This window comes from Anolis sagrei, chromosome 3, assembly GCF_037176765.1.
Source record: "Anolis sagrei isolate rAnoSag1 chromosome 3, rAnoSag1.mat, whole genome shotgun sequence".
NCBI lineage: Eukaryota > Metazoa > Chordata > Lepidosauria > Squamata > Dactyloidae > Anolis > Anolis sagrei.
Genome location: NC_090023.1, coordinates 176,980,102 through 177,006,734, shown reverse-complemented (window position 1 = coordinate 177,006,734; position 26,633 = coordinate 176,980,102). Strand labels below are relative to the sequence as shown.

General features: G+C 41.0%; 1 protein-coding gene across 1 annotated transcript in view; it reads left to right on the top strand.

The window, feature by feature from the left end:
- MICU1 (mitochondrial calcium uptake 1) overlaps positions 1-26,633 on the top strand; it is a 281,117-nt gene that overhangs the window by 165,200 nt on the left and 89,284 nt on the right. The window contains exon 8 of the mRNA XM_060768821.2: positions 3,957-4,154. Within this exon, the coding sequence (XP_060624804.2) occupies positions 3,957-4,154 (198 nt within the window). The remainder of the gene's footprint in view (positions 1-3,956; positions 4,155-26,633) is intronic.

The following is a 26,633-nucleotide window of genomic DNA, read 5'->3' as shown; positions in this document are numbered from 1 at the left end:
CTTAGTTGTCGCAGTCAGTCCACACAAAGCATGGGTTGGATTTTGGATTCACAACATACCCGCTGCATCCAGCTTTTATTCTGTGATAGTGGAACATAGGGCTTATTCCAGAGCTTCCTGGAAGCTCCTGAAGTGTTGGAAGTGTGGTCAGCTGGATTGGGGTATATATGACTTGGCCCAGTATCCACACTGTCAACAAGCTTGCCGCCATCAACAACAACAACAAAACTTTTTTTATATACCGCTCTATCTCCCCAAGGGGACTCAGAGCGGTTTCCAAGTGACATAATCAATACATACAAAGAGAACAGCATGAACATAAAATTAACAAGACAAAATAAGTATTAAAAACCAAAATAGCACATATATTTAAAATAATCCTGCCTGTTCAAGGCAGTTTAAAAGGCCGGGCCAGGCTAGTGCGATTTTAGAAGGCCCAGGAAATTAGGTAGAGTCTATGGCTGTATATTTCCAGGGCCTAATAGAAGAAAGTGACCTGGGTAATTGATAGAAAAAGATATGGCCAATTTCTATAGTATCTGGGGCAGAGCCAGAACTAGTCATTCTCGAAGGTTTGTTTAAACCACCAGGTCTTCAGGCTCTTACGAAAAGAGGGGAGGGGTGGGGTCTGTCTTATTTCTCCAGGAAGGGCGTTCCAGAGGCCGGGGGCCACCACCGAGAAGGCCCTCTCTCTCATCCCACCAATCAAGCTTGTGACAGTGGTGGGAGCGAAAGGAGGGCCTCCCCGGAAGATCTTAAAGTTTGCGCCGGTTCATAGAGGGAGATGCGATCGCGGAGATAGGTGGGGCCCGAACCATTTAGGGCTTTATAGGTCATAACCTGCCATCTTCTTGCCAGCAAGTAGCTCTCTCTTAGAGGCTTTTTGACAGCACCACATTTTTGATGATGTCATGCTGGGTACCAAGCCATGGTACCAGAAATGTGATGTTGCCAACAAGCTTCTGAGAGTGAGCTATTATCTGGCTACAAGGCAGCAGTGGCAGCCTCAATGCACCCTCAACGTGGATTCCTGTTTGGATGGCCAAAAGGCTCCTGAAGTTACATCAGAGCAGACTCAGAGCCTTTTCAATTGGATTTCCCCCCAGCAAGTGTAGACATAGTCATGGTCTTCTTAGGGGACAGCATTTGAGACCTCTTCTAAAATAGTCAGTTGGCAAATCCAGCTCAGTCATATTGTGAGGTCATTGCTGGTCCTCCCATACTTTAATCAAAGCATGGTAAACGATCAGTCCGCAGCTTAATTCATTAAGTAAAGGAGGTTTCATGTAAATGATGACTGTTGTACTTCTGTGCCTTCAAGTCAACTTCAATTTATAGTAACCCTGCCCTTGGGAAGAATTATACTGGCCAACACACATTTTGTTGCCTCAACTGTTAGGCCTGTTTCTGGGTGCATGTGACCTGCTGATTCCAAAAATGGCTCCGGTGTTCCCCTATTAGTTCAAGCTTTTGAGATACAGAGCATATGGCATCTACCAGTTGCATTCTTCTCACCTATAGAGAACCATAATAACCATATCTAAGAAATTAGAGTTGATATGATCTCTAATTTCTAAATCAGCATCCCAAATAAGTCCAGAAACGGCCCTAAAAATCAAGACACCAAGATATTTGGGTGTGGGCTGTGTTATTTATTCAGGAGAGATTTGCCATTACCTTTCTCTATGGCTTGGAGAGGTCACCCACTGGGTTTTCTGGACTGAGTAAGGTTTCGAATCCTTGTTTCTTGAAGTCTAAATCCATCACTCAAAACACTATATAACACCATCATTATTAACATCACTTTTATATTTTAACTTGCATATGTAATATGCACAGCTCCAACATGGTTACTGGTTTGAGATATGTACTGTGACTCTGGAAAGCAGGGTTCAAATCCGTTCCCTGTTCAGCCATGGAAACCCAAATGGGTGATTTTGAGCAAGTTACATCCTCTCAGGATCAAAGGAAGACAAAAGGCAAACTCTCCTTTGGACAGATGTTGTCAGTAAAACCCCATGATACATTTCCAACAACAGTACAAATATGCAAATGCGTATATTTGTATGCAGTTCTGTAGCGTGCATCACTGTGAAATCCTTTGAGCTACTCATAGCCAAGCTTATTATGTAGGCTGATCAGACGCGAGGAGGCTTGTTTGTGTAGCAAACTACAGATATACCTCAGTTAACAGATGTTTTCCTGGACATTTCATCTTTAACATAAAATTTGGTACCAGAGACAGAAATCTTCTGGAGACCACTTGTAAACTTATTTTAAAGGCATCTAGGGATGCCCCCCCCCCCCCCCGGCTCTTTTTACCAATCTCCACATTTCTTATCATTGCCATTCCAGTAGCTAAGCTTACATATCTATGATTGTTAGCATGCTGGAGGTAGCTGGAAGAGGCTTATTTCTCTTCCACTTCCTTTTGTTTTGCTCTTCCTGCCAATTGAGTAAGGGATTCTGGAAGCAGCTGCTGTTTACCTTCCCTGCTGTAGGCAAGCGCATACAGCTAAGGCAGGATTAACTAGAGTAGAATCCCATTCTTTCCCAATTCATATGTTTTTGCATTTTCACTATGGACACATGCTGGAACCCAATATTAAAAGTGTGTGATTTTCCATTCCTCTTTCTCTATATTTCCAATGCCAGTGCTGCCAAAAACTTTCAGAATAAATACAGGACAAGAAGAAAAGGAGGCAGGCTTAAAAATACTTTGTAAAAAGGAACATCATTGTCAGAGGCTTTGCTATGTGTGGCCCCTTCCACACAGCTGTATAAAATCCACATTGAACTGGATTATATGGCAGTGTGGACTTGGACAACCCAGTTCAAAGCAGATATTGTGGCTTTTCTGCCTTAATATTCTGGGTTATATGGCTGTGTGTAAGGGCCCTGAGATATACCAATACGTTCTGTTTCCCACCAATCTAATTTTCACCAGACTTTCGGAAAACAGATCTTCTCAATGCCAGCAATGGCTGCCAGTTTGAAAGAGCCTCTTGATCTGTTCTTGTTGCCAGCACTTTTGTGTGCCCACCCTAGTTCTCACTGGCACGGCATTAGTCATGTTGAAAGAGCACCTGAAATTTTTAAATTTGGAAAGGAAAGAAAGACTGGTATCAGTATCTCATCTTGCTCCACAATCTGTTAGGGATTGCATTTAAAAAGGATCTACCCAACCTGACATTCCTAGAGTCAGCCATGGTCATTATATGAAACTGGGGGAATTTTAGCCCAAGATATTGAGAGTTATTTTACTCAAAATAGTTATACTAGACTATCTGCTATTTTTGTTCTACTGCTTTTTTTAGCAGTTTATGTTTTTAGCTGGTTAAATTCTTGGATAGTTTCATTTTTGTATTTTATAATTTTTACTATGGATTGTTTGTATTTTAATCTGCTGTAAACTGCTTTGAATCCTAAACTGGGGGGAAAGACAGGATCAAAAGAAACATAAATAATTAATTAAGAGGAGAAGGAGGAGGCCATCTTCCACATTTTCATGGGCAGGACACAGAGGCTGATTTCCCCAGTGGACCTCAGTTCTCATGCAGACACATATAAGGAGATGTGTCCCCTTCAGTATTGAGGTCTCAAGCCACTTAGGTCTTGAAATGTCATGGTAATTTGAATTCACAGTGGAATATTGTATTGGCACCAGTTGCCATTCTTTTAAGATCACCTTTATATAATGTCTGTATTGTACTCCAATCATCAATGTTGTCTCTTCATTTTGCACTACCTGCAGCTCCTGAGATAACATGAAGAGCAATTCCACATAGAATACATTACAGTAACCTAATCACAAGGTTGTGGATGTATGAACTATTCTGGCTGGGTTATCTTTGTCCAGGAAGACTATAACTGCCACATCATAGTGTATACATTATGGTGAACTATGATACATTGCGCCATGTTACAGCTATTTTTCTATTTTTGCAATCAATTAGGTTCAGAGCATCATCCGCTCCCAGACAAGCATGGGCATGCGCCATAGGGACCGCTCAACCACTGGGAACACCTTGAAGACTGGCTTCAACTCTGCATTGACCACATACTTTTTTGGAGCCGACCTGAAGGGCAAGCTGACAATCTCCCACTTCCTGGAATTCCAGCGCAAACTTCAGCATGACATCCTCAAACTTGAGGTTAGTTATGTGATCTAGAAATACTTTCTGTATGCTTGGAATTGATTCGTGTTGACTGATGTGTGTCTCTCTCTACACACTTTTTAAAAGTAACTTAATGTAGGTGTTCCCATTCAGATTTAACACAGAATAATATTTAGAACTAGCCGTCCTCTGCCATGTGTTGCTGTGGCCCAGTTTGTGTATATATGTTTTGTGTGTGTATATATGTGTATATGTGTGTGTATATATTTGTATATATGGTTGTTTGCGTATATGTGTATGTGGCTTTGTGCATTCATTGTAATGTATTTTTTTGTTTTTTGGCTTTTTAAGTTTCTTCTGCTGTGTTTTTCAGTGTTTTTATGAGTGATGGTCACTCGTTGGCCCCAATTCTTTCATTGTTGGGGTTCAGAATGCTCTTTGATTGTAGGTGAACTATAAATCCCAGTAACTACAACTCCCAAATGTCAAGGTCTATTTCCCCCAAACACCATCTGTGTTCATATTTGGGCATATTGAGTATTCATGCCAAGTTTGGTCCAGATCCATCATTGTTTGAGTCCACAGTGCTCTCTGGATGTAGGTAAACTACAACTCCCAAACTCAAGGTCAATGCCCCCCAAACCCTTTGAGTGTTTTATGTTGGTCATGGAAATCCTGTGTGCCACGTTGGATTCAATTCCATCATTGGAGTTTAGAATGCTGTCTGATTGTAGGTTAATTATAAATCCCAGCAACTACAACTCCCAAATGACAAATTTAATTTTTTGTGTGATGGTCACTCATTGGGTTAGTAGGTATCTTGTGGCCAAATTTGGCAGCAATTCGTCAAGTGATTTTTTTAGTTATGTTAATCCCATAAACGAACATTTTTATTTATGTAGATGATACTGGGAGCAGCATGAATGTTGAATGACAAATGAAGAGAGAAAGATTGAACATAAGGGTGCATCTACACTGTGGAATTAATGCAGTTTGACACCACTGCATAGCTCAGTGCTGTGGAATCGTGGGAGTTGCAGTTTTATAATACCTTTATGCTTGTCTGCCAAATTGTGCTGGTGACTTACAAAACTACAATAAATGATTCCACAGCAAGTTAAACTGGTATCAAACTACATTAATTCTATAGTGTAGATGGTCTCTTAAATGAATGACATTGTATCATGATATAGATTTGTATTTGGTGAAATTAATAAGGCCTTTTTAAAAATTTAGTTTGCTTAGAGTCCTTTGGTCTGACCCCAAATGTCAAGGGTCCCTGCAGACAGTTGCCAATCTGCCCCATTGGCTCATAGGTTCAATGAACTTATTTTCCCCCCTGAGATATTATACTTGAAGGGATGTGTCACGCTGAAAGTAGCTGAGCAGGGCTTTATATTTTTTATATAAATCTATATTAGTTTTGTATGACCTATGGTTTACGTCTAAATCAATATTCACTTAAGATAATTATAAGTCTTACAGGGCCAAAAAGAGCATATGCTAATCAAATTTCAGGCAATATATGATCGTCATAATTCAATGCTATTTTTGTTAATTAAAATGGGCTGTCATGTACAACATAGCTCATAATTGTCTGAGATTAATCTGCTTCTTTTTTGAGAAATGTAATCAAGTATATACTAGCTCAGCTCAGGATGCTGTGTAAAGATGATTATGTTTCCATGAATTGTATTAGTCAAAGTAAAAAAAAAAATCCATATGTTAGTAGAAGATATTGAATCAAATCTGCTGGATAATTACCCTGCCCTCAGTATGTCTACCCTGTGTTCAGTTTTAACATCTTTAGGAAAACAACATAGAAAATGTTGTGTACTGAAGCCAGGGGAGTCTTAAAACAGGGTCAATCTTGGGAGGGATGTGGATGGGTAAAGGTGTTTTGTAATACCTATAGATTAGCGGTTCCAAACTTGTGGTCCATGGACCACCAGTGATCTGCAAAAACTAAAATATGGTCCACAGCTTAACCGTTACTACACTGTTGCAACGAGAGCTACTGGTTTTGCGATACCCTCTTATAGTGCCGAGGCTTATTAAATACTAGTTGTCCTCTGCCATGCGTTGCTGTGGCCCAGTCTGGTGATCTGGAAGAGTAATGAGAAAGTGTTGGTTTCTAATATATGTGATTTCTTGATGCTTTTGAGTAAACAGTATTTCTTGCTGTTTCTTTGTCAGTGTTGATGTGGAGACTGTCTAGTTTGCCTACTCTGGAACATGCAACATATAATTGTCCTTCTTTAGGGGTCCCTTTCAAATCTATGATACTATATCTGTATGTGTGTGAATTACATATATATATATATATATATATATATATATATATATATGGCTGGATGGCTCTTTGTGAGGAGGGCTTTGATTACGTTTTCTTGCCCTGGTGAAGGGAGTTGGACTGGATGGCCTTAAATATTTTCTCTTGGTCATGGGGGTTCTGTGTGGGAAGTTTGCCCCAATTCTGTTGTTAGTTGGGTTCAGAATTCTCTTTGATTGTAGGTGAACTATAAATCCAAGTAACTACAACTCTCAAATGTCAAGGTCTATTTCCCCCAAACTCCATCTGTGTTCATATTTGGGCATATGAAACATTCGTGCCAAGTTTGGTCCAGATCCATCTTTGTTTGAGTCCACAATGCTCTCTGGATGCAGGTGAACTACAACTCCCAAACTCAAGGTCAATGCCCACCAAACCCTTGCAGTGTTTTCTGTTGGTCATGGGAGTCCTGTGTGCCACGTTGGGTTCAATTCCATCATTGGTGGAGTTCAGAATGCTCTTTGATTGTAGGTGAACTATCAATCCCAGCAACTACCACTCCCAAATGACAAAACCATTTTTTGAGTGATGGTCACTTCTTGGGTTAGTAGGTGTCTTGTGGCCAAATTTGTTGTCAATTCGTCCAGTGGTTTTTGAGTTATGTTAATCCCACAAACAACATTACATTTTAATTTATATAGATGGTTTTCTGTCGACGAGCAGATGGCAATTACTGGATGGCATATTCTGTATCAGAAACTTGAGCTGATTGGTCTATCCAATGCAGTTTTCTGAATCAGCACTCCAAATAACCAAAATGAATCTAAAGTTGACCAAAAACTGATTCATAACCTTTTTGGTGCTAATGTTGGAGAGTGGTCCCTGGTCAAAGTTATCCCTGGTCCAAGTGGTCCCTGGTCAAAACAAGGTTGGAAACCACTCCTATAATAATTATTTCCCCCTTGAAATATGTTTCCCAGGGTTAAAAACTAGTAAGTAACCCAGTCAGGAAGTTGTTTTATTGGAAAGCAGAATTTGTAGAATGGAAAAGACAGGAAGATTCAGACGTCTACAAATGAAAAGACTCTTTCCATCCAATGAAGGCTAGGATTCCCCCATTTTTCAGTGTGATACCACAGGCTTTCCTATCCTCTTGAACAGATTTTCAGGAGACACAAATGGTACCAGAGGGAAGAAGGAAATGGCAAAACTGGGAAGAGTAAAAGAGAAAGAGCAAAATGACCTAATCACTGCAGTTTAAGTGGCAATACATCTCAAGTGATCTATTAAAAACATTTATGATTACACTATGTTTTATTTCAAGCTATAAGAGACAGTAAAGAACTCAACTATATAGCTATAGAGACAGTAGAGAACTCAGCTAGAGGCCAAGATTCCTATGACTAATCCAGTGTTTGGATGTGAAAGAAATGTTAAAAGGCATATCCACACAACTGTCTTGATAGCTTAATGGTGCAATGGTTGGGGGACTTACAATTTCTTCCTCCTGGTCTCTGTGATTCATACAAATGGGTTACTCCCCCTGAAATCACAGGTTCGCAGTTTGGAGGTCCTCCTGGACTCAGCGCTGACGCTTGATGTGCAAGTGTCGGCGGTGGCCGGGAGGGCCTTCGCACAATTAAAACTTGTTCGCCAACTGCGACCTTACTTCGTGAAGTCTGACTTGACCATGGTGGTCCATGCCTTAGTGACCTCTAGACTAGACTATTGTAATGCACTCTACATGGGGCTACCCTTGAAGACGGCCTGGAAACTACAACTTGTCCAATGTTCAGCAGCCAGATTAATAACTGGGGCAACTTACAGGGAGCAGTCAACTCCCCTGCAGCGAATTTGTTGATCTATGTTAAATTTTTGATGTATAGCTCTATGTTGCAATGTGGCAGAATTGCATACGTGCAGCCAATTGGTCGTATGCAGATGAGTGTAAGCCAGGATTTGAAAGGGCCACTGAGCCAGAATGGCAGTTGGAGGGAAGAGAGCTGAACATTCCAAAGGGGCGGAGTTAAGTTTAAAAATAGGCAGTTAGAGAGTCAGAAAATGGTTAGGGATTCCTGTTTGGGAAGGACAGTTAGGAACTTCTGTGAGAGAAAAGCAGTTAGGAAAATGGAGCTTAAGTTTTAAGGAAAATAAAGAAGTGCCAGAGTGGTTTAAGGCGGAATATAGTTCTGTCAAGAGTATATGAAAAAGTAACATATTTATTGATGTGAAACAGTTGAAGTTTGATAGGAAAAGTTAACTAAGTGAATGGTATTGAATGTAAGACTCAAGACTGTAACAAAACACACAGATGTAACCATAAGCATTGGAGCCAGAAGCTAAAAATAAACTTTGTTACTTCGTTTACTACAAGAGTGTCTCAAGCCTGTAATATAAAAGCCTCAAGGTAAAAGCTCCCAAGGGAGCCCCAGCCGTTTATTTTCCGGTCTCAATTCAAGGTGCAGGTTATCACCCTTAAAACCCTAAATGGTTTGGGACCCACCTAACTTTGTGACCGTATCTCCCTCCATGAACCAACTCGGACCCTCCGTTCTTCTGGGGAGGCCCTTCTTTTGCCCCTGCCAGTTTCACAAGCTCACCTGGTAAGTACAAGGGAAAGAGCTTTTTCCTCTGTGCCCCCCCCCCCCCCCCGGCTCTGGAACTCATTACCTGGAGAAATTAGGAAAGCTCCTACCCTAGAAATGTTTAAAAAGAACCTTAAAACCTGGCTCTTCCACTGTGCCTTTGGTGAGTAGATATACAATCCCACACTATTGCTTAGCCTCAACATCCTGTCATCGTCCCCCACTTTGTGGGAAAGATTGATTCCACAACCCCTGCTATAATGAGCCCTCCTCCGCAAATAATCTCTCTTTTATCTCACCCGAGTTTTTAATTAGTTTTAATTAGTTTTTCTTTTAATCATTACATGTAGTCCGTCCATTGTCATTGTGATTGTGCTTATTGTAATTTTATATTGTTATGTATTCACATGTTTTATGTAATTATGATGTTGTTGTTTATTGTTGCGTTTTCGGTTTGCTTTTTCGGTTTTACTCTATTGTAATTTGTTGTTTGGGCATGGCCTCAGGTAAGCTGCTCCGAGTCCCCATTGGGGAGATGGTAGCGGGGTATAAATAAAGATTATTATTATTATTACTATTATTTTATTTTAGGTGATTACACAAAAACTATAGTTCTTGAACTACAACATTAGAGCTCTCTGATAGAAAATTCTAAGGACCTTCTGGGATTGCCTAGGAAGAGGCCGTGGCACTTTAAGCGTTATCAAATTGCTATAATTATGTTCTGTATGTACATCCAAAGATGATGCAGCTGCAGTGGTTTAATATTGTTGGACTACTGCAGAAATATTTATTCTTTTCAATTGTGAGCTAAACCATCATCATTTTGTGCTTTATAAAATGACAGTCTAAAACCAATAGAGGGTTTAATCTGCAGTAATTGGTTTCATTAATGCTGGATTTCTCAGAGTGCCCTTATAATGTTAGTTGAGTTTTCAAGTTGGAGTCTTGTAAAATGGATTGCTCACTTGAATTTCTTAGCAACGTGTTGTATTTCACTGCTGTGCTTTACAAAATAGCAGCTTGTGCAGTAAGCCAGTTTTGTGACCGATTTCCACATTTTTATCTTATATCTCAGATATTATATCGCAGTAAACAGGTATTCTAACCATTTTTTCTGCTTTTGCTGAACACATATCTCAGTTCAGAAAACACGTGGTCTTCCCTTACGTGACATTTTCCCATTTCAGATGTTTTTAAAATAATCAAGTGTACTGTTTGTGTGGTAGATGAGTTTATATCAGGGGTCCTCAAACTAAGACCTGGGGGCCGGATACGGCCCTCCAAAGTCATTTACCCAGCCCTCGCTCAGGGTCAACCTAAGTCTGAAACGACTTGAAAGCACACAACAACAACAATCCTATGTCATCAGCCAAAAACAGGCTCACACTTCCCACTGAAATACTAATAAGTTTATATTTGTTAAGATTGTTCTTCATTTCAATTATTGCACTGTGTATAAGATATGTGCAGTGTGAATAGGAATTCATTCATGGTTTTTTTTTCCAAATTATCATCCGGCCCTCCAACAGTTTGAGAGACTGTGACCTGGCCCTCTGTTTAAAAAGTTTGTGGACCCCTGGTTTATATACTACTTCTCCAGTAATTGCAAATTCTCATTCACAAAGATGGAGGAAAAGAGTTCTAAGTAGAAATGTACTTTACTTACTTTACTTACTTACTTAAGCAATGATGGTCTTCCAAGTGTAGTATCTTGGTGGTGAGTCCATAGGTGGCTGTGGAGCCCTATTCTTGATCCGCATATTCTCCCGCAGTGAGGACATTGGTTTCTAGGTGGAAGGTGGTCCTGGTCAGGATTGGCTTGACGTGCCTTCCTCTTGGCACATTTCTCCCTTTCGCCCTCCATTCGTGCCTCTTTGAGTTCTGCAGCACTGCTGCTCACAGCTGACCTCCAGTCAGAGCATTCAAGGGCCATGACTTCCCAGTTCTCAGTGTCTATGCCACAGTTTTTAAGGTTGGCTTTAAGCTCATCTTTAAATCTCTTTTCCTGTCCACCAGTGTTACGTTTCCCATTCTTGAGTTGGGAGTATAATAACTGCTTTGGGAGACGGTGATTGGGCATTCAGACAGTGTGGCCAGTCCAGCGGAGTTGATAGCGTAGGAGCATCACTTCAGTGCTGATGGTCTTTGCTTCTTCCAGCACGCTGACATTTATCCACCTGCCTTCCCAAGATATTTGCAGGATTTTTCAGAGGCAACACTGATGGAATCATTCCAGGAGTTGAGTGTGACATCTGTAGATAGTCCACGTTTTGCAGGCATATAACAGGGTTGGGTGGACAAGCACCTTGGTCTCCCTATGAAATTACTACTTCTCCAGTAATTGCAAATTCGCATTCACAAAGATGGAGGGAAAGAGTTCTAAGTAGAAATGTAATCTGTTGTGGACTTTGGAGACTATCTATGCTGTAATATTTTTAAATTGTTCTTCATTTTAATTATTGCATTGTTTTAAAGTGTTTTTTGCACTCCAAATAAGATATGTGCAGTGTGCATAGGAATTCACTCATTTTTTTCAAATTATAATCCAGCCCTCCAACAGTTTGAGGGACTGTGACCTGGTCCTCTGTTTAAAAAGTTTGAGGACCCCTGATTTAAGCATTTAAATGAAGTGAGAAAGAGAGAATTTGGTGTTTTTGAATAACATAATTTTTATTATGATTGAATTCTGCTAGTCAAGTTAAAAACCCAAGACTTTCATTGCTAGTTCCCAAATCTATCTGACCTTGAAAATTCATTGGCAAGGTATAATAGAAGAACTCATTTACTGAAGTGTAAACTACACATCTTACATCTCATATCAAAGGTATTTTTCAGAGCTAAGAAACATGTTGTCCTCAGATGTTGTTGCATTGTAGTTCTGATTAGCCAGCATAACCAAATGGCGATGAGTCTTCAGAGATGTTGCCAACAACATCTGGGGGGTCTCACCTTTCTCAGTTCTTTAAGAAAAGAATAACAGTTTGGGTCAAGAGACCTACTTGCTGACGCCATTGATGGCACATTCCACAAACTTCACTCATGTCTGAACTGGATGGAGATTCAAGGGTTCCTTATGGGGCCTCTAGACTCAGAGAACGAAAACAACATTGTGCATATGTCATTTCATGGCAGCATAAGCAAAACAATCACAAACAAGTCTGAAGCTTGAGAACTGGAGTTCCAAAAGTACTGTTCTTTCCCATCCCAAGAATCTGTGCCCTGCTTCTTTCTGGAACTTCACAAGAAGAGGCTTATGGATGGGAAGGGGAAAAATGTAGGCTTTTTGCAGACTAAGTTACTTTCATGCATGACTTGGAAGCTAAAGGTGCAGTGCTTCTTTACATAACCTTCTTAATTGCTCATTAAAGTTTTGGAAACTGCTGGAGGCTGCTATTAATTCTAGCCTTCCGTTCCAGACTGCAGTACATTTGCAAGGTCAATGATATGTCAGAAATATCTCTCAAGCACCTGGCATCCATGAGGAGCTTGCTGTCACCAGAAGACATACTTGTTAACCTAGTACCTGCCCCTTAATTGGTCTTTTGGAGCAGAAGAAAGCTATGGAAATGCTGATGATGGCCAAGGGATTTATGACAAGTCATTTGCTTCTGTGAAAACTCTTACTTAAACAAAGCCTTCAGTAGATCCCCCCAGCTTTACCATAATTGCTACCAATTAATCCTTTCCAACATTGTCCCCAGCTTCTTACCAAGCTTCTAGGTGGTTCTGTTTGTCTGAGTCAGGGATGCCATGGAGCTTTCTCTCTGTTTGCGGCTATATAACCTTCTGGGAAATATTCAGTGTTTTACTCCTCTTAGTGTTACCAGTGTGTATTATGTTGATTGTTCAGCCTCGACATTTTAATGGTAATAATTTACCCACTTCTTCAGTACTTAATAAATCTTCGTTTTCTCTGCTTTCCCCATTTTGCGTTACTTATACTTCTGAAATCATTAGGGCTTCTTTTTTAAAAAAATGTGATACAGAGATTATCTTAAGTAAAACAAAATAAATTGTTTTAATTAAGTTTTTAAAAAAATGAATTAAACCATATTTTGGTCTGTGGCACAGTTAAGAAGAAAGATGCATTCATCTTTCAGTTTCCAATTATCTATATAAATAAAAATGTAATGTTCGTTTGTGGGATTAACATAACTCAAAAACCACTGGACAAATTGCTGCCAAATTTGGCCACAAGACACCTACTAACCCAAGGAGTGACCATCACTCAAAAAATTGATTTTGTCATTTGGGAATTGTAGTTGCTGGGATTTATAGTTCACTAATAATCAAAGAGCATTCTGAACTCCACCAATGATGGAATTGAACCATACTTGGCACACAGAACTCCCACGACCAACAGAAAATACTGGAAAGGTTTGGTGGGCATTGACCTTGAGTGTGAGACTTGTAGTTCACCTACACCCAGAGAGCACTGTGGACTCAATGATGGATCTGGACCAAACTTGGCACGAATATTCCATATGCCCAAATATGAACACAGATGGAGTTTGGGGAAAATAGACCTTGACATTTGGGAGTTGTAATTACTGGGATTCACCTACAATCAAAGAGCATTCTGAACCCCACCAATGACAGATTTGGGACAAACTTCCCACACAGAACCCCCATGACCAACACAAAATACTTAAGGCCATCCAGTCCAACTCCCTTCACCAGGGCAAGAAAATATAATCAAAGCCCTCCTGACAAAGAGCCATCCAGCCATAGATAGAGATAGATAGATAGATAGATAGATAGATAGATAGATAGATAATTCACACACAGAGAAATATTGTATCATAGATTTGAAAGGGACCCTAAAGAAGGACAATGATATGTTGTGTGTTCCTGAGTAGGCAAACCAGACAATCTCCACATCAACACTGACAAAGCAGCAGCAAGAAATACTGTTTATCCACAAGCAGAAAGAAATTACATATATTAGAAACCAACACTTTATCATTCCTTTTCCAGATCACCAGACTGGGCCACAGCAACGCGTGGCAGAGGACAGCTAGTTGGGAAATATGATTGCAAATATCAGATTTTAAAAAAAAGAAAAACAAAAATCTTTACAAAAAATGTACTTGTCTAGAAATGTACAATACTAAAAATAAGTAAAAAAACACGGGAGAAGCAGCAGCAGCAAAGGAGCAGAGGGAGGCAACCCCATTAAAAGTCTGATTGGGACTTGCTTGGCCTTCCTCTTTCCTTTGTTAGCTGCCTTTCATCCAGAGCTATGGCCACCCCTCTTGCTCTGAAGCCACCCTTGCTGCCTGACCTATAGGGATGTACGGGTCTCCCTCTCCTTCCCTCCATCCACCAGGAGCTAGGAGCAGGTGATGCTGGAGTGCAATGCAGTGGCCTGGCTGTTGTGAGCGGGCCTGTCAGTGCCGGCCATCATAAGCATGTTGGCCAAGCAGAAGAAATGAAAGCCACTGGAGTTCCTGCTGGCCAGCACCCACACCCCCAACGCAGCCGTCCCTGTACCCATGTAAGCCATGGTTCAGCTGCGCCACCAGTGCTCTGGGCACCAATAAGGGTCTCTGCAAGGTCTTTGTCCCCACTTTCTATACCCTTACCCTTGCCACCTGCTTCTCCATCACCTCCCTTGCCTACCACCACATGTGGATGTTGCTCTGGCCTTTCAACTACAGGTAGGCTTCACCAAGGGATGCCCAGAGGGCATCTAGTCTGGCCCTGTTCAACCTAAAAACACAGCACAAGAATATCATATATATGTTCAGTGCTTTTGGAGGGGGTTGAAAACATGGCTTTTCAAACAAGCCTTTGACAGTGGTTAAGGCACCAGCTAAATTAGATGATTCAAACAGATGATGACCTACTCTGGCACTTCAATGTTTATATCTTTAATGGGTTTGTGGCTGGAATGTTCAATGTGGTTGTATTGCCCTTTTAATGGGTAGAGATTGCTGCGTTGTATTGATTATTTTATTGTTTTTGAATATTTTTATTGTGTTTTTAGTTAATTTTCATGAGTGTTGTTTTATGTCATTTGAGGCTGTTATTGATTCTGGTAAATTTCTGATGTATTTATGTGTTGTATGGCACTATTATGTGATGCTTTGTAAGCCACCCCGAGTCCCTTTTAATATTTTATTTATTTATTTATTTATTTAAAAGTTTTATATACCGACCTTCTCACCTCTCTTGAGGAACTCCAACCATAATATCACATACAGTCAATAAAACATCATACTTCATATTACAATAAAACATTAAAACATTAAAACAGCAAAACAGCAATTACATTCAATAAATACAATGGTCAGTCGTCCCACTAAATTTGATGTTCATCATCCTCCATCCATATCTCAGGGTGTTGGCTCACTCATCGAATGCCTGTTTCCATAACCACGTCTTCACTGCTTCCTGAATGTCAGGATAGAAGGGGCGGTTCTGATCTCCGGTGAGAGAGAGTTCCAGAGTCGAGGGGCCACCACCGAGAAGGCCCTGTCCCTCGTCCCCACCAGACGCCCTTGCGAGGCCGGTGGGACCGAGAGCAGGGCCTCTCCAGACGATCTTAATAATCCTGATGGTTCATAGGGGAGAATACATTCGGAGAGGTAAACAGGGCCGGATAATATTAATACATTTATTAATATTATTCTTATTATTAAGTAAAGTTAGAAAATGTGTACTGACAAACTATAATTAATGGGGGAATGGATAAAATCTATACGTTTGCAAGGCCTTAGGGGAAATGTGTGAAACCATATATTAGGTAATAGTATTTATATACACCAGTATAAAATCATCATCATCATCATCTTTATTTATATCCCGCCACCATCTCCCCCAAAGGGGACTCGAAGCGGCTTACACGAGGCCAAGCCTGACGATGTATTACATCAAAAATAAAATACAGATCAACAAAAAATGACATCACAATCAAATAAATAAAACATTCAAGTAAAATAAGCAGTGCAAAATAACGTAATGAAAAATCAAACACAACGGGCGGGCCAAATGCATGACATAAAATGATAAATAAAAATGATTCACAATATAAATGTGAATTAGACCCTACTATGGAAGTTGAGCTGAACAAGAATGCCAGTGTGGTTTTAAGAAATACAGTGAGCTTTAATGGTGTCAAACTGCATTCATTCTACAGGGTAGATGCATTCTATCCTAATTCCTTTGGTGCTGTTGAGTGGCTTTACATTCCATTGGCTGCAATGTCCTTCTTGAATTGAAAATGGGAGACAGTGGCTCTTGTTCCATTTATTGTCAATTTTGTAATGTAAAGCATAGAGGTTTCTACTTGGCTCCTTGGAAATAGTGTTTTGGGGCCCTGTCAGTTCATCTGATCCTCTATGCTTCTTGACATTTAAAAGATAATCTGGATAGTTTGATTGAAGTACATCAATATATAGATGACAGATGGCCAGCAGTTCTATCGCTTTTTCATCAAATCCAGGAAAGACATTAAGTATTCAGAACTTGCTTGAACATGGTGATAGACAGGTGTGCAAGTGAACTAAGATTGCTTTGACCAGAATGGTAGTATGCTTATTGACTGAGTGATGTTCAATCTAGTCTAGAAAACGTTCCATTCTCCCAAAGCACACAACTTTGGCAACTCTAGATCTCCAGATGTTGCTATCTTGTAACCCTTGCCAACCCAGCCTGTAGTTTATGGAATGTGGGAGACACAGCCCAGAATAATGGGGGAGGCCCAGTTTCTCATCCCTCCTTTAAAATATCGTATTTGTGATTTTGGAGCATTCATTGATGTAACAGTGTTACATATAAAGGGCCTTAGTGTGAAAGAGTGACTCTTATTCTTTTTGATATGTGAGATCAACAGTATTGTTGTGTGTCTTCCGATTTATGGTGACTCTAAGTTTAACTTATCACAGTATTGAGCCTTAGTTGTGATGCCTCTTTAAGAAGGCAAACCCTTATCCTCCCAGACAATTTCCCAATGAGGTGATGAGAAGCGAGGAGATGAAGATACAATAGCCTTTATTTGTAAAGAAACGTTCTGCAGGTAGCAGCTATGAAAGAAAGCACCACACGAGACACAGCTGAAGTTCTTATAGGTTTTCCAAGTACCTTTCACACCTTCATGCTTCTATCTTTCTCCCTTTCCTCTTGTCTCTATTCCCTTTCATCCTGTACATATGGTACTTCGATCAGTTGTTTATCAAAATAGTTCAAGTAAGCAATTTACCCACAATTTCCCAATTACAATCATTCAATATATCAAACAGCATCTGGACTTACTGGGTCCTGTTTGAGCAAGTATATTTGGTTCAATCCATCAAATACTTTGTTGTTTGTTCATTCGTTGAGTCGTTTCCGACTCTTCGTGACCTCGTGGACCAGCCCACGCCAGAGCTCCCTGTCGGCCATCACCTCCTTCAGCTCCTTCAGAGTCAAACCAGTCACTTCAAGGATGTCATCCATCCATCTTGCCCTTGGTCGGCCCCTCTTCCTTTTTCCTTCCATTTTCCTCAGCATAATTGTCTTCTCTAAGCTTTCCTTGCTTCTCATGATGTGGCCAAAGTACTTCAACTTTGTCTCTAATATCCTTCCCTCCAATGAGCAGTCGGGCTTTATTTCCTGAAGTATGGACTGGTTGGATCTTCTCGCAGTCCAAGACACTCTCTGAACTTTCCTCCAGCACCACAGTTCAAAAGCATCTATCTTCCTTCGCCCAGCCTTCCCTATGATCCAGCTCTCACATCTGTAGGTGACTATGGGGAATACCATTGGTTTAGCTGTGCGGATCTTCAGTGTGATGTCTCTACTCTTCACTGATCAAATACTATTCTTGTTTAAAACTTTCTTACATCTAATACTTGCTTCTAAGGTTTATGGTCCTGCCCCTGTAAGCTTTACCCTTCAATTGATTTCCTTTGCATTACTAAGGAAGGTGATGGGTTGTTTATTGCTCCCATTTGGTGATATTTTGTTGCCCTTTAAGCCTTTTCATGTATGTTTCTCATGGCAGACTCTTTAATTGATCTCTTCTAACATTAAGAAGACTAAGACTATTTATTTAATCAAACTTATTCTTCATACTATTGGTTTTTTAAAAAATTACAATCAATGCTTAGCACACAAACTGATTCCCAGACTATGGAGGAAAACTAAGATAATTGCCATTTTAAAACCTGGTAAAGATGCCTCCAATGCCAGGAACTACCGGCCTATCTCACTCCTATGTCATCTATATAAAATATATGAGAGGATACTACTAAATCGATTGGGACCTGTTATTGAACCCCAGCTTATTGGACAACAAGCAGGTTTCAGACCAGGGGAAAACTGTACAGCCCAAATTCTTAATCTGACTGAGTACATCGAGGAAGGATATGAGAAAGGTTGCATTACTGGAACAGTTTTTGTCGACCTTACTGCAGCCTATGACAAGCTGCAGCATAGAAAAATGCTGCAGAAAGTCTACCATATTACCCGAGACTATGATTTTACAAAAACTATCCAGACTCTCCTAGAAAACTGTAGCTTCTATGTGGAGTTTCAAGGCAGGAAAAGTAGATGGAGGAGGCAAAAGAATGGTTTACCCCAAGACAGCATTCTTGCACCGACCTTGTTTAATATCTTTACTAACAATCAGCCACAACCACCACTCACAAAGAGCTTTATATATGCTAATGACCTAGACCTAACACCCAAGCAAAAGACTTTGAAACAGTTGAAATCCAACTTAATAATGCCTTGAAAGACCTCTCCAGCTACTGCAAAGATAACCACCTGAAACCTAACCCTGCCAAGACACAAGTGTGTGCTTTCCACCTACACAACCGTGAAGCCAACAGGAAATTGAAAGTCACCTGGGAAGGTCAAGAGCTTGAACATAGTTTCCATCCTAAATATTCCGGTGTCACCTTAGATCAAACACTAGCATATAGGAAACACTGCTTAAACACCAAGCAGAAAGTAGCTGCATGCAGTAACATGCGGAAACTTACTGGCAGCACATGGGGTGCAAACGCAAAATTAGTAAGAACATCAGTCCTAACCTTGTCTTACTCAGCTGCCGAGTATGCCTGCCCTGTTTGGCATGCAAAGCAGGTGAACATAGCATTGAATGGAAGATGCAAAATAATGACAGGTTGTCTTAAACCTACACCTGTTGATAAACTCTACAAGATAGCTGGCATTGCCCCCCAGTGTACAATGGGAAGTTGCTGCTAAATGTGAGAGAAATAAGGTTGAACACTGTGAAAGCCACCCACTACATGGCTACCAGCCTCCTCCCAGTAGATTCAAATCAAATAAAAGCTTCATGAGAACTACCACTCCTCTTGGCGTCCCCCCAGCAACAGCAAGGGTATCCCTCTGGGCAGCTAAATCAGGAAATCCCAACTGGATGGCCCCCACAAGGGTCTTCCTCCAGGGGCAAACCAAGAATGGGCAACTTGGAAGTCCCTGAACAGACTCAGAAGTGGAGTGGGCAGATCAAAAGACAACCTGGCAAAATGGCACTACCTAAAAGAATCCCATACCTTGTGTGAATGTGGAGCAGAACAGACAACTCCGCATCTGTATGCGTGTCCACTATGCCCTGCCTCATGTACAGAGAAAGAATTGTTGGAGGCTACAGACAATGTCATTGCTGATGCCCGTTTTTGGTCAAAAGATATTTAGCTACCTGCGCTCCTATTTTTATCAGTTTTATACTAATGTATGCAATGCTTTTGATACAAAATAAAATAAATAAAATACTATTGTATTTATCAATCAAATTAAATCAGGTCCTTGTCTCTTGTCCCCTTCATTTGGGGTTTTGTTGGCAAGATTTGTTAGGGAGGGGGGTCACCATTGTCTTCCTCTGAGGCTGAGAAAGTGTGACTTGCACAGTATCTCCCACTGGATAACCTTAGAGGTCATACTGTTTCAATCTCAGATTATGGTAATTGCAACCCCACCATTTTGGAGAAGAAACTCCCATAAACTGTAAACCACCCATCTACAACAAACTGAAGGCACACAGCCTGACGGTACACAACCAACAACTCCCTGTTCTTCCTTGTCACCAATCTCCTTTCTCACTGTACTCGTGTTTATTTTTTCTGACAACTGAAAATAACTTTTCATACATCTGACAAAATAGTTTCTTACCTGTGAAAGTTTATGTCACATTAAATCCTGAAGACCTTTACATTTAAACATTGCCTTATTTAAAAAACAGGATAATCTATGTCCCCGTGTTGGTTAGTCTGACAGTACCTTTCACACTGAGACATTTTAATTTACAAAGGGATTGCAGAGGTCTTGGCAGTCTGTCAAACATTGGTCTTGGACAGGCACACATAAAACTTGGAGTTGTCTGAAATGTTATGTTAGTGACAGCAATGCAGTAAAATACAGAAGGTGTATAATTTGGAAAATGTTGGCCAAGGGTTATAGTTCAGTGGCATCACATGTAATGTCCCAGTCTAAATTCTAAAATTTTGACTAGTGAAGAACTTGGACAGCAGGTCTTGGGAGATTTTTTTACACAATACTTGTGAGAATTGTTGACAAACAGACTAGACAGTACTGGACTAGAAAGACTAATGCAGAATTGGGCAACTACCATTATTCTAGGAACCATTTCCTACTCCCCAGATCTTTAGGAAGCCTTTCGGTCTTGTTTCTAAAATCTGTTGAAGTTGCAGCAAGTAAAACAACTTTTTCAATTTAAAGCTATCATTTTTCATTAAGCAAGGAATTTTATCTGTCTACCCCTTGTTTATGAGTAGATTTGGGCTTCTGGAAGGCTTCAGGGAATGCAAAGAACACAAGAAGTAGAGATAATACAAAAAACAACAACAAAGAAAACATGATTGAAGGCAAAATTGGAATCTGAAAATAAAGGTGTTGCTTTTCTTGCTTTCACGTTAACAAATCTCTGTGGAAGAATTGGCGGGAGTGTGAGCAGGATGCAGAAGAGCTACAGAAAAGGATGTGGAGACCCACATATTTCTCATGGACCACATATCTCTCTCTTCACTCTGGCCTAGAGCAGCAGTTGATACAGAGGGGAGCGGTCCCCAACTGATGACATATGCAGGAGACAAGATGGAACTGTCTTCTGCCCCCCCCCCCTTCATTCTGGCCCAGAGTGGCAGTTGATGCTGGGGGTTGGGGTCCCCAGCTAATGGCATATGCAGGAGACAAGATGGAACTGTCCCCTTACCCCCTCTCTCTTCATTCTGGCCCAGAGCGGCAGTTGATGCTGGGGAGTGGGGTCCTCAGCTGATGACACATGCAGGAGACAAAATGGAACTGTCCCCTGACCCCCTCTCTCTTCACTCTGGCCCAGAGCGGCAGTTAGTGCTGGGAAGAGGGGTCCCCAGCAGATGACATATGCAGGAGACAAGATGGAACTTTCCCCTGACCCCCTCTCTCTTCATTCTGGCCCAGAGCGGCAGTTGGTGCTGGGGAGAGGGGTCCCCAGCTGATGACATATACAGGAGACAAGATGGAACTGTCCCCAGACCCCCTCTCTCTTCATTCTGGCCCAGAGCGGCAGTTGGTGCTGGGAAGAGGGGTCCCCAGCTGACGACATATGCAGGAGACAAGATGGAACTGTCCCCTGGCCCCCTCTCTCTTCACTCTGGCCCAGAGCGGCAGTTGGTGCTGGGAAGAGGGGTCCCCAGCTGATGACATATGCAGGAGACAAGATGGAACTGTCCCCTGGCCCCCTCTCTCTTCACTCTGGCCCAGAGCAGCAGTTGGTGCTGGGGGAGGGGTCCATTCATTATTCATTCAGTCACTTCCGACTCTTGGTGACGTCATGGACCAACCCATGTCAGAGCTTCCTGTCGGCCATAGCTACCCCCAACTCCTTCAAAGTGAAGCCATTTGACTTTGTACCATGTACAATGACAATAAAGTTATTCTATTCAATCCTATTCTGTAAAAGAAGAGTTTTGACACTATACTGTACTCAGGTGTCCAGGTGAAAAACTGAAAATGCTGTATAGCTCATACTCTTTAGTGTAATAACTAGCATTGCCCTAGCAACTCCATCCGCTATCACTGTTTATAAAATTTCTTGCTACAGCAAGGAATACCTCACATATCAACTGGTGTTTTTAAGAGTAAATTCTGTTTTAATCTTTGTTTCTAACATTGCTATCCAGTTGAAAATACTGAAAAGATTTTCTGTCTTTCTTTTTTACTATTTCTTTGGAGGATTCTCCTTTCTGTCGTCGTTGCACAATACACAAGTGCCCTTGGAAAATTTTGTTGCTTTGCACTGCTCAGCCCCAGTTTTTTTTAACTACTTTTGAGATCTGCGAGGCATAGATCTTGATTGCCAACTTGATTCCTCTTCAAGTGACTCTTCTGTTCAAGATGCTTCCCCACTTCTTCTTTTCTCCTCTCACATTTTTTTTCATTGACACTAAGGAATATAAAGTAAATTAAATGTCAGCTCCGGAGAACTGTGTTGGATCTCATCTGCTCAGACATAGCATCCAGTCGCCTGGAAATTCTGTTGCTCTCGTTTGAAAAAAGGAGCGATTGGGCCACGACTATTTTGTTTTATAGGGTAGTTCTGATCCAAGCTACCAAGAGCTTTCTCCTGAATTTGCTGTTTTACAATCATCCGAATGGACGGGAAATGTTCAAACATGCTGATGCTTGTGTATTCAAACAGAATCCATCATTCTTAGTGCATTTTTACTGTACTGTTTTCTGCCTGTTCAAGGCCCACTTCTTCTGACACTGGCAGGATTCCAGGATTTCTCCAAACAAGTCTTTACAGGACAACAGTTTGTCCTTTTTTCAACAAATTGGGCATGTATGTAAGGGCCTTTAAGCAGATGTTCACCCTTTGTAGACAGACAACAGGAACAAAGAACAAATAATAAACCTTGTTTCCTCAGGTGTTCTGACACTCTTTGTTGTATGTGGCACCAAAGTATATCTCCAGCTGGGAAATAGAAAATGTGATGATAATCTATTTAAAATGTAAATAAGAAAAAACTCCCTTGAGTCCAAACTACCCACCTACCTGCAGGTTCCCAGTTGTAGTTTTGCCATGGAGATAATCAGAAATAGAGAGAGGAATGATTTTTCAGTGGAGCAGCAAGATCATATGATTCCCAATTGCTTTTGTTTGTTTGTTTGTTTGTTTTGTATCAAAAGCATGTCATAAATTGGTATAAAACTGATAAAAATAAAAGGAGCTAAATATCTTTTGACTAAAAACGGGCAACAGCAACTGCATTATCTGTTGCCTCAAACAAGTCTTCATCTGGGTTGTTGTAGGTTTTTCAAGCTATATGGCCATTTTCTAGAACAGTGGTCCTCAACCCTTCAACTCCCAGAAATCCTAACAGCTGGTAAATTGGCTGGGATTTCTGGGAGTTGTAGGCCAAAAACATCTGGGGAACCCAGGTTGAGAACCACTGTTCTAGAAGCATTCTCTCCTGACGTTTCGCCTGCATCTATGGCAGGCATCCTCAGAGGTTGTGAGGTCTGTTGGAACTAGGAAATTTGGGTTTATATATCTGTGGAATGTCCAGGATGTCTGTTGGAGTAGGTGTGAATGTTTCAGTTGGCCACCTTGATTAGCAGTTGATGGCCTGACAGGTTTTTGATGTGGCCTGTTAGTGCCTGGGGGAATCTTTTGTTGAGAAGTGATTAGCTGTCCCTGATTGTTTCCTCTCTGGAGTTGCCCTGTGTTTGAATGTTGTTTTGCTGTTATGATTTTAGACTTTTTTTTAATACTGGTCGACAGAGTTTGTTCATTTTCATGGTTTCCTCCTTTCTATTGAAATTGTCCACATGCTTTTGCATTTCAGTGGCTTCTCTGTGTAGTCTGACATGGTGGTTGTTAGAGAGGTCCAGCATTTCTGCATTCTCAAATTATATGTTGTGTCCAGGTTGGTTCACCAGGTGCTCTATTATGGCTGACTTCTCTAGTTGAAATTGTCTGCAGTACCCTTCATGTTCTTTGATTTGTGTTTGGGCAACGCTGCGTTTGGTGGTCCCTATGTACAACAACCCAGTGATTCCAACCATGGAAACCTTCAACAATACAAGCCTTCCTCTGTACATGAGGCAGGGCATTGCAGACAAGCATACAGATGCGGAGCTGTCTGTTCTGCTCCACAGTCACATAAGGTGGAGGATTCTTTTAGGTCAGTGTTTCTCAACCTGGGGGTTGGGACCCCTGGAGAGGTTGTGAGGGGGTGTCAGAGGGGTCACCAAAGACCATCAGAAAACACAGCATTTTCTGTTGGTCATGAGGGTTCTGTGTGGGAAGTTTGCCCCAATTCTCTCATTGGTGGCGTTCAGAATGTGGTTTGATTGTAGGTGGACTTTAAATCCCAGCAACTGCAACTCCCAAATGTCAAGTCTATTTTCCCCAAACTCCACCAGAGTTCACATTTGGGTATACTGATTTTTATGCAAAGTTTGGTCCTGATCCATCATTGTTTTGAGTCCAAAGCAATGTAGGTGAACTACAACTCCAAAACTCAAGGTCAATGCCCACCAAACCCTTCCAGTATTTTCTCTTGGTCATGGGAGTTCTGTGTCCCAAGTTTGGTTCAATTCCATTGATGGTGGGGTTCAGAATGCTCTTTTAGGTGTAGGTGAACTATAAATCCCAGCAACTACAACTCCCAAATAACAAGATCAATCCCTCCCCCCCCCCCCCACCCCACCCCACCAGTATTCAAATTTGGGTGTATTGGATATTTGTGCCAAATGAAAATGCATCATGCATGCCAGATATTTACATGACTATTCATAACCATAGCTAAATTACAGTCGTGAAGTAGCAATGAAAAAAATTATGATTGGGGGTCCCCACAACATGAGGAACTCTAGTAAAGGGTCGCAGCATTAGGAAGATTGAGAACTACTGTTTTAGGTAGTGCCATTTTGCCAGGTTGTCTTTTGATCTGCCCACTCTGCTTCTGAGTCTGTTCAGGGACTTCCAAGTTGACCATCCTTGGTTTGCCCTTGGAGGCAGATCCTCTTGGGGGACCATTCAATTTCTTAAAAGCAGTGATAGTGAAAGGTCTCTATCCTCCTCACAAAAGACTACAAGGTTCCCTAATTATGTGGGAATGTAGATAGAATTTGCACTTGTATACAGACTGAGACGTTAGGGAATGATTTTTCAGTGGATCAGCAAGGTTGTCAGATTCCCAATTGCTTAAAAACAATGATAGTGAAATGTCTCTATCCTTCTCACAAAAAACCATAAGGTTCCCTAATTATGTGGGAATGTAGATGGAATTTGCACTTGTATATATCCACATCATCCAGGGGCATGGCTTGGAGAATGTGATAAGTAATTAGTTCTGCATACTGAGTCAACATTTTTATCTTCATCTTGTTAGGAGACTTCAAGAAGACTTGAAGTAAAAAAATTAATTTGGTCCTCAGGCCTGATTTTTTTTCTATGTCTCCTAATGAGATTTATTGATCTGGCATTGTCTCTTCCACCTACATTCGTTAGTCATCTCCACTGAGTATATGACTCAATTGCTTGATCGCTTTTGGTTGAGAAGAGTACTAGAATTATTTGAGAAGGCTGCCTGTAATATCTCTGCAGGGTGTACTTCTGCATGTGTAGTGATTTCACCTAGGACTATGGTTAAAAGATGTTGTGCCTGGTGAGCGTAAGCTAAACTAGATAGTCCAGGATGAAGAAACAAACTCGCCAGGTTGAGGCCAAGCTGTCATACCCTGACAGAAGCTCCTACCATTTTCCCTGTGTTTGGGCCTCTATTAGTTAGAAAAAGTTTAGTTCTCTGTGAACAATAATTATGAGAGATAACTTAGTTAGCTTTTTCCTTTAAGGCATCCTTTTATGAACCTTACTGCGAGGAGGTGATCGGAGTGGAGAGAAAGCACACATGCTGTCGTGTGACAGGACAGTAGAGGGAGATTTATTGTTTATTTCTCTGAATTCTGCCACCAACTGGTATAGTGGAGGCCAATTGTTATATGTAATCTATGGTAACTGCCACCAACGTGAGATATGAGGTATTACTGTGAGATGTGGCAATACAGACGCAGAATGGATGGAGATGAGACTGTCTTCAACAAAAGATAACTGGTTTATTGAGTACAAAGCGTGTGGTTGCAAGATTGTAACTTATTTTATAGAACTTTGAATAATACTTGGTTAGTTAAACATTTCACTCTTCCAGGTTACACAGTATCTTACTGAGGTGAAGCTCTTATTACTAAACAATGTTTCAGTACAGGAATATCTTCCCTATTTGATCTTTCCTTGATCAAATAAATTACCAAGCTTATCCTTTAGCCTTTTCCTTGACTAAAGAAAACTGGCTATGTTTCTCCTTTTAGCCTCCTTAGACTGAGAAACCTCCAGTAGCTATTCAGGCTTCCCAAAAGACACAATTCTTTGCTTCACATTTCACTCTCCCACTCTTCACTTCCACTCTTTTTCTCCTCTCAGATACAAAATCAATTCCTAACTGACTCTCAAACTGTCTGTTTTCAAAACTCTCTCCACTTGGCTCCTCCCATTTCTCCTTCTGCCAGCTTGCCTTGGTCTCCATGATAACGCTGACTGAGGATCTGTGAAATAGGCTGCTCCAGTGTTACTGTAGCTAACCCAAACACACACATATATATACAGTTTAAAACATGTGAAGTATTAATAACTTCTGCACA